At 56.1% G+C, this 12079-nt stretch overlaps 1 protein-coding gene across 3 annotated transcripts in view; it reads right to left on the reverse strand.

Moving 5' to 3' along the window:
• Positions 1–12079, reverse strand: part of TSPAN11 (tetraspanin 11) — a 74020-nt gene that overhangs the window by 24685 nt on the left and 37256 nt on the right. For all 3 annotated transcript variants that reach the window (XR_011497175.1, XM_070495147.1, XM_044756198.2), the window contains exon 3: positions 8132–8323. Coding sequence is in view for 2 of the 3 variants with exons in the window: in XM_070495147.1 (XP_070351248.1) it covers positions 8132–8323 (192 nt within the window). In the remaining variant the exon portion in view is untranslated. The remainder of the gene's footprint in view (positions 1–8131; positions 8324–12079) is intronic.

Raw genomic sequence — 12079 nt, forward strand, 5'->3', positions numbered from 1 at the left:
ATTTCAAAGAAGGCTCCTGTAGCCTCTGCCGCCCGAGCCCTCGGTAAGAACCGTGCCACTTCCAAACACGCCAAACGGGAGCCAGGACAGAGGAGCAAGCAGCGTGGCAAGCACAGGACTCAAACATTCGTCTCCCTCCAACCCATCTACCAAATTTTTTTCCTTTAATTTTTTAATGGAACAGTTTGAACTAGAAGCAAAGCTGGCTATTTTCTAAAACTATAGATCCAAAACGAAGCTGGAACAGCACAGCACTCTCTGAACCAAACCAATACTTTCTTTAATGAGAGGCTCTGCAGGCAGTCTGCAGAAGTATTTCTCACTGTGACGCTGCAGGGATTAATTAGAAACTGAGTCTTCAGATGGACTCCCAGTGCACGGGGGCAAGTTGGGCCCCAGATATAGCTTCTGGGGCAGACTCACCAGAGCACACGAGCCAGGGCAGCGTGGCACCAGCTGGTGCCTTCCGGGAGGGAAGTTTTAAGAACTTTTTAAGAACAAATGGACTTTCAGAATTTCTCCATTGAACTGATTCTGCCACAAAGAAGGGAGCTTCGCTGAAGCTTTCCTCCTCTGGACCTCTGCCATTCTGCACAGCTAGAGATGGAAATCAGGCTGGAAATGGAGGCTCGGTGTCCGCGCAGGTAGGGATGGGCAGAGGGCCCGGCCTTCTCTCAGAGCAGCATGGCAACAGGAAAAGAGAAGGGGAAGCGGGATGCTGCCAGGGGTGAGTCACAGGGAGAAGAGGCCAGCCCAGCTCCCAGCTGGCTGCAGGTGAGAGGATGGCAGGGCAGGCAGGCCGGCCGTGGGAGGGTCAGGGAGCTCAGAACAACCCAGGCCAAGCAGGAAAACATGCAGCCAGCTGTTTCAGCGGCCATGACCTCAGGGTGCATTATTTTCTGGCAATCAACCACCAGCTGGAGGCAGCCGGGGCTCAGAGGGCAGATGCAGGAGAGAGGATGTGGATTCGGGAGCCTCAAGCCATTCCTGTAAGATGTCACTGTTGGGAGGACGAAGGTGACCTCCACCCCTCCTGGCCCCAGCCCAGGCTCCCAGCTGGGGGTTCCAGCCACAGCCGCGCCAGATGCTGGGACTCAGCCACTCCACCTGGGGGGCTCTACAGGAGGAGGCGCTCTGGCTGATGTCTGGTGCTAACATCAGTTCTGGCCCAAGGGGCTGGGAGCAGAGAAGAGGACCAGGGCTGGGCTGAGGAAAGCTGGTCGCTGACTGAGGGGAAGCTGGAAGAGGGCAGAGGAGGAAGCACACTGGGTGACGGGGAGGCAGGAGGCCAAGCAACACATCAAGAGAGTGCAGCTGAGGCCGCCCAAAGGCCAAGCCAAAATGATGGGGGTCCTAAGGTCACATGGTGGGGGCTCACGGGAAGAGAACATAGTTCCAGAGCTACAAGCCAAAGACAGGCGTCCACTGGATTTCCAGCCGGGACTGCCGAGTTCTGTCTGAATGGGCCGAGAGAGCAGGACCCACAGTGGACAGCAGGGCCAGGCCAGCTGGCTGGAGGGATGAGGAGCAGACTCCCCCAGGGACATGGCTGCCCCAGGGAACTGGGGGGACGCTGCTGCCTGAATGATTTGGACGTGGGGAAGTAACTGACTGCTGCCTGTTACCAGGCCCCTGTTGGCTGTCTTCTCACAGGCTGTGGCTCTCCTCGAGGGCCAGCCCACTGCCAGGCCATCCCTGGTGGGTGTGTGCTTGTGGAGGGAGATCCATTTGAACATCACCGGGCGTGCGATGTCGCTGGGAAGGAAGACACCTGCCTGTGCACACGGGCTTCAGGACCACGTGTGGAAGGATGCCGCGGTGCAGCGCCTCCGTGCGGAGCTGCCCTCCCTCCGGGGCTCAGCTCCCAGGGCCCTCACTGTGCCTCGTTAGGGAGCAGGACTGCAGCACAACTTGTCTCCTCCAGGGACTCGGTTAAGGCCGGCATCTGCCCAGCAAAGGAAGCAGGGAGCCAAACGACGGAGAGGCAGTGTATAATCCCCCAAACTCCTGGATTTGGGATGCAAACAGATGCTGTCTACCAACCCTCCCCTGCCCTCCTCAACACACACACACAGTCTGACCCTCCTCGTCAGCCCTGCTCCGGGCCCCAGCTGGGGGCGGGAGACAGAGAGCTCCCCCAGTGGGCGATCAGCCACCTGCACTCAACGGAGTGGAACTTTTCTCCAAAGAGGCCAAAACACTTTCTCTGATGCACTAACAGAGCTGATTTCTGCTGCACTGCCAGCACCCTTCACTTCCAAGTGGACCAGGCAGCAGCAGGGTAACTGACCCCAATTCTCACCTCAGTGCTTCATTTCTCACCTAGAATGCAAACCATGGGGCCTGAGTCCCAGGAGCAAGAGGGGCCAGCGCCCATCCCCTGTGCTGGAGGCATCCAGCAGGAGGGAACAAAGCCTGCCTGGAACAGAGGGAAAAGCCCCAGACCAAACCTTGGGTGTTGACCAGGCTTGGCCAGCTCCTGGCTGTGTGGCCTCAGGCAGGTGTCTTTCTCTCTATGGCTAAGGAGGGGGTGGAGAGTTCATCTCTAAGCGCCTGGCAGTCCCTTCTGCACAGCCCCTGAACGAAGTAAGGCCAAAGAGAAGGGTGCCAGGGTCTTGGAAGAAGAGGGACCACATTCCGTCAGGCAGCTGTGTGGTTGTCTGGGCGTGGGAACAGAGGCGATTTCAGCCCGTCATTTCCGAATGACATCAGCAGGCCCCAGCTGGGAGAGGCAGAGCACAGGATGACTGCATGGGTCTCTCGTGCAGCCATCTCAAGGCCAGCTCTTGGGGATATTTGTCTCCTGCTTCCCGAAGACCCTGGCAAGAGCCATTGTGCCCATTCCCTACATCCACTGCACCGAACCTACCAGCTGAGGAAGGGCTCTCTCGCTGTGATGGGGAGGAGGTGGGCCCTCAAAGCCCCGACTGCAGGACCCATTCCTTTGAACCATGTGGGCAGCTGGCTCAGAGGTCAAAGTGCCAGCAACAGATGAGGCTCTGACCACCCTGCTGGGCAACTGGGGGAATACTGACAAAGTAATGTGCGGGTGAGAAATGAGCGACGGGAGGACACAGTCAAACTCTGGGCAGTGGCACCCAGCTGCCTCCAGCCCTCCTGCACCAGCAGCTTCTATAGAGGAAGTGGCCCAGCTTGGGAGCAAGAGCCCTAAGAATAACTCCATTTATTTAGGTTCCTTCTCAAAGGAGCTTGGTCATGTTGATGGTGATGTAAATGATAATTATAGCCACACTTTATGATCTTTACATAATGTGTTGACTCGTTTCCTAAGACCTAAAATGCTTCCTCATTCTCCTCACACTTCACCCCATAAAAAGATGGGGATACCAAGATGGCCAGGAGTGGCCGAGTGACTTCCCTGAGGTCTCAGAGCTAGTTGGGCAAGCCACCTTACAACCTGCTTTTCAGCCTCAGTCCTTGATTCTAGACCTTACTGCCCTGGGTAACCACGTCTGGATGTATTTGATGGAAGTGTTGCAAGTTGGGGTCCCCTCATTTTCAGAAATTGGTTCTAGAACTTCTCACTTTTTAAATCCATCCCCTAAATATAAAAGAACCCCTGACAAAGGCCCAATTTAGCCTGAACCATCCATCATAATCTTCATTTGGCTTAAGATATAAAAGTTTTCAGAGCCCATATTCAAAACTCTAAAAATATCCCTTTCTTTTGATCAGGGTGGCATCTGTCCTGGTCATCGGCCTTAGGCTTAGATGGCCTGAATTATCTGGCTCTCTCACGCAGTCTTTGCTAAAAAAGAAGATCTGGTGTGAATAATTTAAGCCCCATTCCCTTTCCCCTTTGCAGACTTCCGATGCTGTGCTTATCACCATTTCAGCACCAGCAACAACACGCTATTCCTGTCCCCGATGAACACCTCCTCCCCGGGAAAGTGACTTTGAGGGGCTGAGGTGTGCTGGGAGGCAAGGCTCGCGCCGGCACAGATGCCGAGCCTGTGTGAGCCGCCTGCCCTCTCCGGGGAGCTCTCGGGGACCTTCTGCTGTCGGGCCTCTCCCTCCGCCTGCCCCAAGCTGGACCATGCCATTCCGAGGCCGGCTCTTCCATGTCTCCCTGTCCTCTCTGGGGAGCACTTTGTTTAGAGCTGGACTCGCTGCATTTCTCCTTTGGAGTTTCCTTCAGCCTTTAGCTGGTTAAAGATTTAAAAAGAAGTTAGACGTGGAGGGGCAAAGATGAAATGAGAGCAGGAAGGAACCTCCAGGAACCATGGAACACTCTCCAACTGCCTTAACCACACCCCTGCCTCTAAAGGGGAGCCTGGGTCTACAACTCCTGCGTGTGTGAGTCCAGGGAAGGCCCACCACCACCGGCTCGGTTTAAGCGATCGAGTGCTCTGCAGTTCCGGGCTGACGGGCCAGGACGCGGATTGCTCAGGATCCCCTGCTTCACCTTGTGCGCTGTCCTGGGCGGGTCAGCTTTTGGTTCTTTCAGAGGGGGCAGGGGGCAGCAGAGGAAGAAGATTCCAGGCTTTGAGGTTTGCTGCTTGTTAGCCTCCTGGGGGGAGATGCCTGTGCTCACTCCTGGACTGGGGGCTGTGTGTGTGTGTCTGTGTGTGTGCATGTGCGCAAGCACATTTTCCTGACCTCAGTTCCAGCTGCTGCCTTCTAATGCATCTGGTTAGTGATGTTGCACCAGAGAGACCATCAGTTCTGTGTGGAAGGGAACGCAGGCGGGGGGTAAAGTGGAGCTGAGAAGGAAGGCATCTCGCGCCAGCCTGTCCAGCAGCCCCTATGCCCCCAGCTCTGCCTCAAGGCCTCAGAGGATGAGCAGGTGCCCTCACTGTTGACCCTCTGAAGCCCAGAATGGTGGGGCTGGAGGTGTGCACCAGGCCTGTAGGCTCGAGGCCCTGGCCTTCCATAAGTCTCCACATCTTCCCTGCACAGCCCCGGGCACAGGACTTGGTCCCCTGGGCAGGCCTCCGACCAAATGATGATCAGGCTATGACTGTGGAGCCTGGAGACATCCGTGTTCTTAATGGCTCCACCTGCATCGTGGGACAGGTCTTCCAAATGGATCGTGTAGGGAGGGAGTGCAGAAGGGGAGGCTGTGGTCAGTGGCTGGAGAGCAGAGCATTGTCACTTACTGAACCTCAGGCTTTCCTTCTGGTCTTTGAGACTGCCGAGAGGAAGAGCTCTTATAATTAGTCTGTTCTCCAAAAAAGCCGATAACACTGAGTATCCCCATCAATGCCTGGGTGACCCACACTCTCACCCACCCAGTGTCCTTCAGCTTGGAACCTTTGGATGGAGTGTTGGACTTGATGACTCTCAAGTTCCAGTCCAAACTGGACATCTCTGACCATGCGCCCTGCTCTTTCCACACTATGAAAGCAAGCAGCTTCCAGGGTCCAACCCCAATCGCCCTGGTCTCCCGCCCTAGGCTTCTGGCTAGGCCCTGCAAAGAGCCCTGTTTGTACCCACCCAGATCCCTGGGAGCAGCTGGTCTGCACTGTCCACAGACAAGGAGAAGAGCGTGTCCCTCTGCTTTCATCACGCTTGGCCTCCCCAGGGCACACGGATTGCTGGAGGCGATTCCAACACACTGGAATTCACAATCTGGCGCCAGTACTCGCTGGCTCCACATCTCCAGGCCAGCCTGCTCACCTGTGTGGTGGGCTGAATAGTGCCTTTGGAGGCAATATAGTGTGTGGGTTGGAGCATGAGCCTGGGAGCCAGACTGCGGGCCACTCACTAGCAATGTGACCTTGGGCAAACTGCTTAACCTCTCTGTCCCCCTGCTTCCTCACTTGTGAAATGCACAGGATAAGAGTCAGCACCTCCAGGGCCAGGGCGAGGGTTAAAGGAGCTAACACATAGTGTCTGGAACAGCACTGGGCAGCCAGAGTTCATGACTACTGTGACTTGGCAGGGTTGCTACCGCAAGGAGAGAGAGAGGTGGCTCAATGAGCAGTGCCCATTTGCGTTATCACTGCATCCTGGGTGGGAAGCAGGGGCTGTTTACCAGTGCTGCAGGGACCACTGGTCTTAGGGGCTCCTTTAGAACCAACTGAGACGGTCCTGAGCCAGAAGGAAGGTTGCCGGATGAGGGCCTCGCCTTCCTTCTTGGGCTGTAGTGGCGAGTCTTGTCCTCGTGTAACAAGATCACCTGGTGGAAGGAAGGGGCAGGTGCGCACGTGGCTCAGAAGCCTGCCTCTGTGGGCCAGAGGGTTTGGCCTGAAACCCGAGGCTAAGCCGGAGGCCCCACTTCCCAAGGGTCCGGGGCTGAGCAGGACAACCGTGGGGCCACTGATAACGCAGGGGACGGGCTCTCTCTCAGGGCCCAGCAGCACTGGTTCCTGTAATCCTCAGGCCCCATAAGGGCTGGAGCCTCTCCCCCAGCCGCAGCACAGGCATGGGCACTCAGTTACCCCCATGTCTTCACCTAGCTAACATCGATCAGACCGAGGATGTCTGACAGGCTCGCAGGGACTCATGCTAGGCCCCGTGAGGGACAGCTGGCAGGGAGGGGGCTGGCTCAGGGCACACCTGTCCCACTCCTGGCAAGACAGCTCACATTAAAGCCGACGCTCAGGTGGCTGGTCCCCGTGGGACTTCACCTACAGATGCGCCACCATCCTCACGGCTTGCACCCTGGCTCTGGGCTATTCCTCAGAGAAGAATCTGGGAGTTCTTCCAGGCAGGGGAGAGTGATCCTGGTGAGCTTGTACACAGGTACTTTGAATCCAGAGCTAAAAACTAGGTCACTGATGGTGAGAGAGGCTGCAGGGGCCCCTCCACTGCCCCCTGCTCCCTTGGTCGGATGTGCAAGAGCCAAGGCTTCCCCGTCAGCGGGGGGATGGGAAGCAGGGCAGGGAGAGCACAGCCCTTCAAGGCTTCTTCCTGCTACCCGGTTCCTTTCAGCTCAATCTGATTTCCTGATGAGACTCAGACCAGTTCCAGCCCTGGTTTTCCTTGCTAAGTCAAGTGTTTGGAGCCTCCCCTGCCCACACTGGGCTGGGCTCTCAGGAGGAGACTAGGGGGGCACCTGCCCTGGCAACAGGTGCCCGGGGGTTAGGGGGTTTGGTCTGGAGAGGCCTGAGCAGGACCCCAGCTCTGGCCCCCCGCAGTCCCGCCCGGGCCTCCTTTCTCGACGCTCTGAGTCGCTAGGGAGAGTCCTGCCAGCTTCTCAGTGGGTAGGCTGTCGGGGAGCCTGTGCTGCCCACACCACCACCCATGAAATACTCTTGCATCACAATCAAACCTGAGTCTGATCAAGCTTCTAGATCCAAGTACCAGGAGAACATGTGAAACAACATCGCAAGGCTGTAATCAGAAACCCAGAGAAACTGCAGGACAGACGGCCGGGTCCTCCAACAGAATAAGAAAAAGGAGAGACTGACAAGGTAGCTTAGAGACTAGGGAGACAAATGAACCAATTTTAATATTTGGACCTAATTTGGATTCCGATCCAAACAAACTTTAAAAAAAACCAGTTTATGGGTCAACTGGGGAACTGTGAAACTCCCTGGTTATTTCATGACGTTAAGGCATGACTGTTCATTGTTTCTAGGTGAATAAAGGTAGTGCCATGATGTTTTCTAAAAAGGGATCCTGAAGTTTCCAGGTACACCCTGAGACATGCACAGATGACGTGACGTCTGGGACGTCGGGGGGGAAGTGGGGGAGGTGCAGACGGAACAGGACTGGCTCCGACATGTCAGTTGTCGAGTCTGGGTGACGGGACGTGGAGCTACGGTAGAACATTCTTTTCACTTTTGCGTATCTTTGAAAATCACCACGATGAAATCTGGGAGGAGGAGGAAGAGGGGGAAGTGGAAGGGTAGGGGGTATGGAAGAAGGAGGGAAGGAGGAGCAGCTGCTGCCACCACGACTGAGGCCGCACCCTGGCTTAGGTCCTATGAACCTGGAGACTCTGGCAAACGGCAGGCCCAGGGCAGCCGCCCCTCCAGCTTTCCCGGGGCCTCAGACGCCAGGGCCGGGGCCACTATCACTTGGTGGCGGTTCTCAGTACAGGAGCCTGATTGGGGGGACAGGGTGGTGGGGAGGGGCTCTGGCTTGGCTCTCTGAGGCCCCCAGGCAGGTTTCCCTCCCTCCAGCCACAGCACCGGGCAGAGCTGGGCAGGCGGGTACTCACGGTGGAGAGGCAGCTCCTGTCCTCCCGGATGATGGCGCTGAAGCCCAGGAAGCCGGTCACCATGACGAGAGCGCCCGCGAAGATGAGGATGTAGGTGGAAGCAGCAAAGGTGCTGGAGGCCAGGACACTGAGGTAGCCACTCTTCTCCACCAGGGTCCAGACGCCCAGCGCCAGGACAGCAGCCCCGCCGACCTGGGGGAGATACACCTGGTCAGAGGAGGCCGTGGGGCCCTTCCCTGGGACCTCGCGTTCAGCCTGCAGAGGGCCCGCGGGGATGGTTCCCTCGCCCCAGCTTCTACATGAGGAAATGGAGATTATGAGAGGTCAGACTTGTCCACGGCCACGCGCCCACGCGAGCTGCAGCGACAGACTCTGCATCCAGGCCTGACTCCCGATTCTGTGCTTCTTGCCACGATGCCTGTTGCATCCCCACTGTGAGGCAGGGTGACAACAGCAGCTGTGGGACAGCCAGCCTGTCTGAGTCCCTTCGCCTCTGGATCCCCACCCCTCACACTTTCTCAAGCCGCCCCGTTTCATCCCCATATGTGCCCACCGGGGAAGCACCACCGGCTGACTACGCTTCTCCTCTCTGTTCTACAGATGAAGAAACCAGAAACCGAGGCCACAGAGGAAGGGCCCGAGGCCTGTGTCTAGTCAGCGGCAGTTAGGGGCTGGGGCAGGGCCAGCACGAGAGCCCAGAGCCCAGGGTCCGCCAGCTTGGCCCCTGCCTGCAAGGCTGAAAGGACGCTTGCTCCCCAGGCTGGAGTGGCTCTGAGACCACAGGAGGAAGGAGGGGGAGAGGAGAGTTCTCTGCTGACTGTCAGATTCCCTTTTGGGACTGAGAAGCGGGCAGGGACAAGACCCCGTGGATTGGCAGGCCAAGGGGACGCCTCCTGAGAAAGGGGACCTGGGAAAAACAGCTGGGGGGCTCACTTGCCTGGCTCTTTCTGCAATGAGGCTGAATAACTCTTTCTGTGACTCTTATGCTCAGCAGAAGCAGGGTTGTGTGTGTGTGTGTGTGTGCACACGTGCACATGTGTATGTCCTCAAGGTGCCAGATGGGGAGTATTAGGGGTGTCTGGCCACCATCTGGAGGGGCATGGCCCCTGGGACCTCTAACCATCTCTGCCCCCTGCTCCTGGGCACGCAGACTTCTGTCCCGCCCTAGACTCCCTGCCCCACTTAAGGACGAGCTCTCTTCCTCAGACGGGTGGGAGAGGCTCCCTTAAGGGGTCCTGGTGTGGCCAAAGTTAGAGAAGCCCCCCTGGGCGCTGTCCATGCAGCCTTGCCCCTACGAGGTGTCTCCATCTGCCCCAGAATGGCTCTTTGCATAAGCCACGCTGTCGTCTCCCAGTGCTCTGCTCTGAGCAGTCACAGGGAGCAAATGGAGGTGGCTTTTAGCCATTAATATGCGCTAGTCTCTGACATCACTAACTTGCACGTCTTTTACCATTTTCTCCTCTGAGCTGCAACAGTTCTGTGAGACGGGGCAGGGCGGCAGGGTATGTGTTGGCTCTGTTTTGTAGATGAGGAAATGGGGCTTGGAGGGAATAAGAACAAGACAACACCACTGAAATTTCAGAACTGAGGTTCAAACCAGGTCTTCTGGGGCCAACCCAGGACTTTGTCCTTGGACCCACAGATCGGGCTGGACCCGCTCCGCTACGCACTGCTGCCTTTTAAATGTGTCTGTTTTCTTTGAAGTGCCATTTATCCCACTTAGTACACCCAGCAGGTAAGAGAGCCAGTGGAGGGATGTCACACAGCTGTGCTGCTCCTAAAGGAACGGGAGAGGCTAACGTGCCACATTTCCTCAATCCCGTGGTGCGCCTTTTCTCTCACATTATAACATCTCTAAAACTGAGATGCATCCTATGATTAATGGCATCTTGCAATTACACTTGGCAGCACTTTTTCTTAGTGGTACAGAAAACAATGGCGTATATTACAATTGACAGCATCTCAGATGCTATGAAATCCTGGACTACAATAGGGTTTTAAACTCTGTGTGTGCGTAGGCTATCTCTGGCCCACACAAGCTCCTTGAACAGTGCAGAATTTCCTGAGTCTGGGCCAATGGAATTGTGTGAAGTGAGGGTTTCCAGCAAAATATCCTGCACATGTTCTTTCTGTCCTTACAGCATACCTGGAAGGCTTGAGTGAGTGTCCCAACTTTGCTAAACTAGCTGTGTGACCCAAAGATAGTCCCTTACCTCTCTGGGCCTGTTTCTTCATCTCTCAAATAAGGAGGTTGTAATAGGACCAGTGGTTACCCATCTCTAACCACTACACACCCCTTTGATGACTTTTTCCCACGGATCTTATGTTTGGAGGGCTTCTGCCTACCAAAAACAAGCATTAATTAATAATTCATGTCTCAATTTTTATTAATCAAAGGCACATGATAGTGCCAGGAAGAGATTCTGAGCAACATGAAACAGTCAGTGTGACCACACTGAGTTGATCTAACTCCAGCCAAAAGCTGAGAAACTTGGCTTTTCATGAGTGTAGTCTCTTTAGGGGAGCATGCCCATCATCATTATCCATCAGGTCTGTCAGCCCGCTCCCAACCCAGCGTCCAGGCTGAGCGCGGGATCTGGGACCTCCAAAGGGACGCGTTTGAAGTGGACTGGGGACAATTCATCTGTTAGGGGACATGGAACCCACTGAGAATCTGATAAAAAGCTTTGGATGTTTTGCCCAGAGACATGGGCATCCACATAAAATACCGCATTCAGGTTCGGGGCTGAAAACCCGACCTTGTAATGAGCTCTGGTGTGGACGGTCTGAGCTCCACCCCACCTCCTCCATGTCCCTCTAAGGCAGTGTTGCTGGCCCGGCTGCACGGCCACCTGGGAGCTCTGCAAAGGCCGGACACGCCCGGGCTGACCAGACCTCTGGGAGTGGGGCCCAGGCGTGAATATTTTATAAAGTTCCCAGGTAGCCCCAGCTGAGACCGACTGGAGGTTTCATGTTTAACAGGGGTCAAAGTGTCCTGCCCCTTTCCCCCAGTAGGTGGGGCTGTGTGGGACCTCAGAGAACACTGCCTCCTGGAAGGTTTGGGCCTTCCAGGGGCCGCTGCCTGGAGTCCCCGTAAAATTTGTTCAGGATTTGAACCCCGTCCTTTTCCCTGTCTAGGTTAGGGTGTTCGCTCTGCTAGGAGCTTTGGGGTAGAACGTGGGATAATGAGGAGTAGAATTTTCAGTCCAAAGGGGTGAAAATCAAGAGTATGCAAGAAAGGAACACATGTGGCTCGCAGGGGAAGATGTGGGGCTTTGAGACACGCAGCCCCGGGGGAGGAGCAGGGCTGATCCCACCACCGGAGGTTGCTCTCTGCCAGAGCTGGTCCCAAGGAAAGGCCGGAGCCTTGAAAAGCAGGCAGAGCCTGCAAGTCAGCCAGGGTAACAGCAGGGTCCCCGCCCCAGGGGAGGGTCTGGGAGGGATCTAGGGGGACGTGCTGCCTTGATTAAGGTCTAGAAAACAACAAACCCAAACTCATTCTGATGTCCAGAAATCGGGAGGTGGGTCTGAGTCAATGGGGTCCCCAACCCTGCCTGGAGTGCCACATCTGGTGGAGAAGTGAGCGTCTGCAGGGGATGCCGAGTGGGGTTTGCCATCAGGAGCAAGAGGGTTTCAAGTCCTTTGGGGGGGGGGTCTCCGGCTTGGGACTCGGGGAGCTCTTTAGAAAACAATCCTTCCTCTGGACAGGAAACGTGCACGCTGCTAACTGTCAGAGTGCGTCACCAGAGGGTGTCTGGGGAAAGCAGAAGTCAGCAGGCCCCTGGGTTCCAGCCCTGACAAGCTCAGTTTCTTCATCTGTAGAACGAGGGTGCTGGAGGAAAAGTATCCGTTCGTGGGTAGAAGGCCCCTGTTGGCACCAGGGGACAACCTGCCACCAATACTCCTCCCGCAAGATGCCTCTGGAGCAGCGGTTCACGGCTTGCACTC

Source organism: Equus asinus, chromosome 22 (genome assembly GCF_041296235.1).
Source record: "Equus asinus isolate D_3611 breed Donkey chromosome 22, EquAss-T2T_v2, whole genome shotgun sequence".
NCBI lineage: Eukaryota > Metazoa > Chordata > Mammalia > Perissodactyla > Equidae > Equus > Equus asinus.